This window comes from Brachyhypopomus gauderio, chromosome 6 (genome assembly GCF_052324685.1).
Source record: "Brachyhypopomus gauderio isolate BG-103 chromosome 6, BGAUD_0.2, whole genome shotgun sequence".
NCBI lineage: Eukaryota > Metazoa > Chordata > Actinopteri > Gymnotiformes > Hypopomidae > Brachyhypopomus > Brachyhypopomus gauderio.
The window spans coordinates 12,266,726-12,272,466 of record NC_135216.1 but is presented as its reverse complement, the minus strand read 5'-3'; the positions used below and the strand labels follow the sequence as shown (position 1 = coordinate 12,272,466).

The following is a 5,741-nucleotide window of genomic DNA, read 5'->3' as shown; positions in this document are numbered from 1 at the left end:
CTGCAAAATAAAAATGTAAGTAATGATACATAAGAGGTTTTACACAAACCAAATTACATTACCTATCTGTAATTATAGAATACTGTAAAGAGTAGAGAAAAACCAGCAGTTTAATACAATAATCCAGTGCCCTGTTTGTGGTCATCTTTAACAACATGTCAATAACGTCAAAATATAAAAGTTTGAGTAACACATTTTAGACATAAAATACTGTTCAGTTTTTTACTGTTTGAGTTAATCAAAGCAACAAGATGTCCAACGTACAATTATGCTAAATATCCATTAAATATAGTTCAATTTGAATAACCACACAATACTCAAAGTGCCTGTGCTTTAGGCTTCACCACTGCTGCCTGACACTGTTCACTTTGTATCAGCTAGGTTTTACTTTTTGTGGTCACTGACTTAAAAGCTATGGGACTGGGACATGCTCAATAAGAAAACCCCTAAAAAAACCCTGTAATGTACACAGTAAAGCCAAGAAAGCCTCAAAGAATAATGGGATAAAGAATAATAAAGACAGGAACAAAAGACAATGAGAAGATTAATGTTCCTCAGCAAGGCTTGACCTCTGTGGAATGTCAGCAGGGATGGTCATGACATTTACTAAGAATGTCTAAATGTGGTTAAGGGCCACCAAGCTCTGCTTCTCGAAGACTCTTTCAAATAGTTTTCAGGTGAACCCTTTTATAAAACAATGTTATTCTGAAGGCTTGAAAATGCATTATACAGTTAATCAATCCTATTTGTAAACAGAATCTCAAAGTAATATCCAGTTTAATCATCAGATTTGGGATGCTTGATTAATTTTCTTAGTGTAGGTAGCTGTGTATATTGCATTTACGTAAATGTAGAGTTCCTTTGTGTATTAACCCCTTCATGATGCATAACAAAGGACAAATTATTTTAGACCAATTCACCACTTGGATTTTAATTCTACGCAGTGCATGCAAATGAGGTGAGGTGGTAAGTGTGCTTTCAGTGTGATAAAATCTTGAGTATCTTAGTTTGTATTAGTTTGTATCTTTTGGAATGTGTGTGTGACTGTCAGAATGTGTCCATCATCATTATGCTAGTCGAAAATAATAATGCAAATTAAATGCTATAGCAATGCAAATTAAATTCACCAAACATCTCAAACACGCCACATCAGATGCCCCCTCGTGGCATAAAGGTTTATTGCAGTAAGTCTAGTAAGTCAGTAAGTAGACTGCCGCTATTTTTTTAAACCAATGTTACAAGTGAAGGATGCTTGTGATGGATATTTAGTGATTAAAACATTTTTAAATAATATATTATTATACTGTTATCAGGTCTTAAATATTGTTGACCCGCAATCTTTTTTCTTTCCAATATCACCTTAGTCACTTTAGTCAAAATATTACAGAAGAAATTAATGTGAGCATACTAGCATATATGTGAGCATATATATGTTCCTGTGACTTAAGAAATGTAATCACGTGTTTTTTATTCATGTCAATTAATTACATAAAATAATCTGTTAAACATTAATAATAATTAATGATCTTATCAGGACATAATGTGCACAGAAACACAGAAGCACAGGATTTACAAATGTGGCATTTTTTAAAAATAAATTACAGCACAGGTGAACCTAACCTTGCCTGACGACTTATTTACACTTCTCATTTTTCCAAAATCCACTAGGTGGTAGTAGCTGCTCTGGGTTGTCGTGATGAAATTCAGCCATAAAGACAAAATCAGGTCACATGTTCTGTATTAGTGAAGTTGTAAAACACATTTATCCAGTCCTCTACCATCTACATGATGCTAAATCACAACAACAACAACAACATACTGGTCGCTAATTACAATTTCTGGGGAGTCTAAGTGCTATTTAACAGTCATATATTCAAAATTAAGTGTATTATAGATCCTTTCTGGGGTTTCCAGAGAAAGCTCTTGTCTACAGTGGAGTGAATAATTACTTGAGGTCTTTTTAACAATAATAGCTCTTTGTGGTACTGGGATTCCTTGCACAGACTCCAGATTGACTGACATTCCTGATGTAAAGTTTTACAGATTAGTTAAGATGGGAAAAAATCAGAATGGTCTACAGAAGCCAAACACATTTTGAGCTACATGTTCTGTTTCTTCAGAGCTGACCATAATACACTTTACATGAAATTACATGCTATGATACAATATAAAATAATGTAATCTATCTATAAGTGAACCACGTATCACATAAATTGCAATGCAGTGAATTTACATGGATACATTCAGTGCATCCCATGCTGCATTTCACCTGTAGCAGCCTCCAGAGCAGTACCAAGAAGACCCACACACACACACACACACACACACACACACACACACACACGCACACACACACACACACACACACACACACCACACACACACACACACACACACACACACACACACACACACCACAAAGCTGACCAATTTAAACACAGGTAACAGCTACCAGATGCTGAGAAGATCAAGTCTTGTATGACTTTCCAAAACCAATCAAGACTTTAGCAGCAGTTGCCAAAATGTCAGCACAAACAGCTACAGGCAGCATTAAAGTCTATTTAATGATATCAAAACTTATTTGAAGGCTTGTTTGGGAAAATATGTTTATACTTTATGATTCATTTACACTTTCATGTTTTTGTAATTCAATTTAACATCTGAAACATTTTTTAAATAAGCACATTTTATGTTTATGTTTGATTAACCTAAACACAAACAAGAGGCATGAACCAAAACAGTAAGGCATTTTTACTGAAATACAGTTCATATCTCACAAAAATCTGATGACAGAAATATGTGTAACATGACATAACATCTTAATTTCTTTTTGATGCATCTCAATCTGATTCTATCTGGTTATATGCCTAGACAATGAGAAGGTAGTTTCCCGGGTTAGTTAACCTGCAGTAATTGCACTAATTGCAGTAATTGAGTAGGCAGACATCTCCCATAGGATCTTAAGCCAGCAGACAAACCAATCAAAGCCATCCAGAATGATCTAAGAGCTTAAGACACTTCTGCTGTAATTTACTTGTGAAATACAGACCCCTCCCCAATATTCAGCAGATGAGGAATAAGTGTTTTCAACACCTGCTCTGGCCTTCTTTCACCACCAGGCGGCTTTTGACCTCTGTCCACTGTTTCTGTCCATAGTTTCATGTCCTTCTTCTCTGCTTTGAGTCTGTCTCTGGCAGCGCTGGGATTGGAGTATATGTGGCTGTGATCTACTGCTCCAGGGGGATCTCATATCAACCCACCCCACCCATCTCTGCTTCCTCCTCCTCCTTTAACATGGCCACAGTGCTCTTCATAAATCAGCATAGAGAGAGGAGACGCTAAATGACCCACTGTTCCTGCACTCTCATCCTTGCTGCTTTTTCTGCCTGACACACTCTTGGCTCTGTTCCCTGACCCCTGACCCTGGAGTCTGCATCTCTGAGACTGAACACACAGGAGTTGGGTTTTGTGCCCATGTTTGACATAGTCATCCAAATGCTGAATTGTTCATGTGGCATTCTCACATTCTCATTGTATACAGAAGATTTGGGGAGTGCTTGACACCCTCACCCAAAAATGTAATCGCTAATCATATAACCGAGTGACTGTAATTGTAAAATTTCTAAAATATGATAAAAAAAGATTATTGATAAATTATAAATTTATATGTGCTACAGCTTAAATTAATGTATTGTGGTTAATTATTTTGCTAATTATTAACTACACTTACCAAGATATTGGCCTTTCCCCTCTCTGAATGGGGGTCCAACCGGCCCCTTCATCATTGGCTGCATGTACTTCATCTGAGGCATAGGGGGGGCATAGCCCCCACCCAGAACACCACCCCCCAGCATCAGCACCACGCATACGGGTACCAGCAGCATGGTCTACTGCCTCTTGAGCTCTGTGCCTCCAAGCTGAGGAGAGAAGAAGAGAACAGATAAAGAAGATTAAAGTCCCTCTGCTTGCCATTCTACATTTCAATGCTTTGCAACATGTGGCATTCGATCCTTTTAGGGAGAGATTTTCACACAGCGTGGTCTCTTGGGAAAAATAGAATTAGTGCATTAGTGTCAGTGAGAGATAGATGTGCCAATGGCTTCTGGAAGGTGAAGTAAGCAGATCACCTCACATTATCCAAATCACTGTAAACCCCATATCAGGTGTGTGCCACTAACAAAATGCTTGTAATCTAGTAAGGAATGAAACTTATAGAGAATTCTGAAGTGTTCAAAATTCCATTAAGAGTTCCATCTGCCTGATTGACATTTGCTTTACTAATATACTTGGTTATTAAAGTCTTGCACCACGCAGCACTAGAACCAGTAACCAGGATTGATACAGAGTAACACTATCATGTATAAACAATTCTCCCTAAACCGGCTCTATAGGTGGTTACCATGTGACTTGAGCAGATGGAGCCCTAATGCACCACTGGGATTTTATGGTGTGGTCCTTTTCTTGCACGAGTACCTTCTAGACTGGTCACTGCCTAAATGGAACTGAACCCACCAAGGTTCAGTTCCATGGGTGCAGGGCTCTTACCTCTGTTTGTTTAACCTGTCATTCCCTGTGACAGCTGTGCCTGTTTGCTTTAATTTGCTTCAGGAAGGAATGATAATTTCATCCTCATGTTAATCATCGTACCATGTATTTACACAGATCTGATCAGGTGTATGGGAGAGACCACGTGGTGGGAGAAAAGAGCTAGTAATGGCATTATAAATCACTGGGCTCTAACAGTGGTGACAACCAGGATATGAAATCTGAGTGAAATTGCTTTAGTCTGTGGATTGTGTCTGCGTACCTACAGAGGCCTCCTCTCCACATTTATGTTCTCCTTAGACTTCAACACTTGTTAGACTCGTCTTTTTCCACTTGCACTGATCACTTCCAGACCACTTCCCGTTGGACAAGCACACCTGGACCTCTGTGAATAATGTGACCCTCAGAACACCTTCTGGGGAAGTCCTGCTGGACACCACCAAGGTTCCTCTGAGGGAGGCATTTCTTAAATCATGGTCCATTCTGAAATCATTCTGAAAGCACAAGGATATCCCATCCATGGCTAGTTCGGTTCACAGGCTTGGGGTTTGCTGTCCTCATTGTTGTTCTTGGATCTTGGGCGTCCTAACCAAGACACATTCCTAATCTACTTCACTTCCTCTTTCCCTGTGCAGTGACAGCTCGACACTTCTGCTCATAACCACAACTCTGAATGCAAAATGGGGGAAACTCTCATATTAGTCTCACTGCAACTACAGGTGCAAGGGCTACAGCTTGGTTAAACCAGCAATACCAGCACACACTGTAGAAGTCTCTGCTGACTCTAAGCGAAGGCACAGTCTAGCAGTACAAAACCTTTTATCTACAGGTGTAAGTTAAAATGTTATTTGAAATTTCACTTTCACACTGAATTCAAAATAAGATTCTAAGAACAGTTTTTTTATTAGCCCTTATTAGCTTACAGTATTGCCAATAATTTAAGCTTTTTCTGACACATTAAATAACCTCCTTGTTAAAGAGCACCGCATTTAAATCTATAGCCTTGTCCCAGAGCCACAGCAAAGAAACTATTTTTTAGGAGGGAAAGTGTACAGTGCATTGTGAGCATGCTGTAGAAATGAATTATCCTAAAAAGTAAATTTCTTTTAAAATACACGTCCGTGTTGAACGTCTGTGTCAACAAGCAAGTGAGAAGAAGACAGGCGCTAGACAGGCAGAGGCAGTGAATAATGACA

The 5,741-nt window shown here is 38.7% G+C and overlaps 1 protein-coding gene across 1 annotated transcript in view; it reads right to left on the bottom strand.

The window, feature by feature from the left end:
* Positions 1–5,741, bottom strand: part of col8a2 (collagen, type VIII, alpha 2) — a 38,952-nt gene that overhangs the window by 5,468 nt on the left and 27,743 nt on the right. The window contains exon 2 of the mRNA XM_077008708.1: positions 3,731–3,917. Within this exon, the coding sequence (XP_076864823.1) occupies positions 3,731–3,884 (154 nt within the window). The 5' untranslated portion in view covers positions 3,885–3,917. The remainder of the gene's footprint in view (positions 1–3,730; positions 3,918–5,741) is intronic.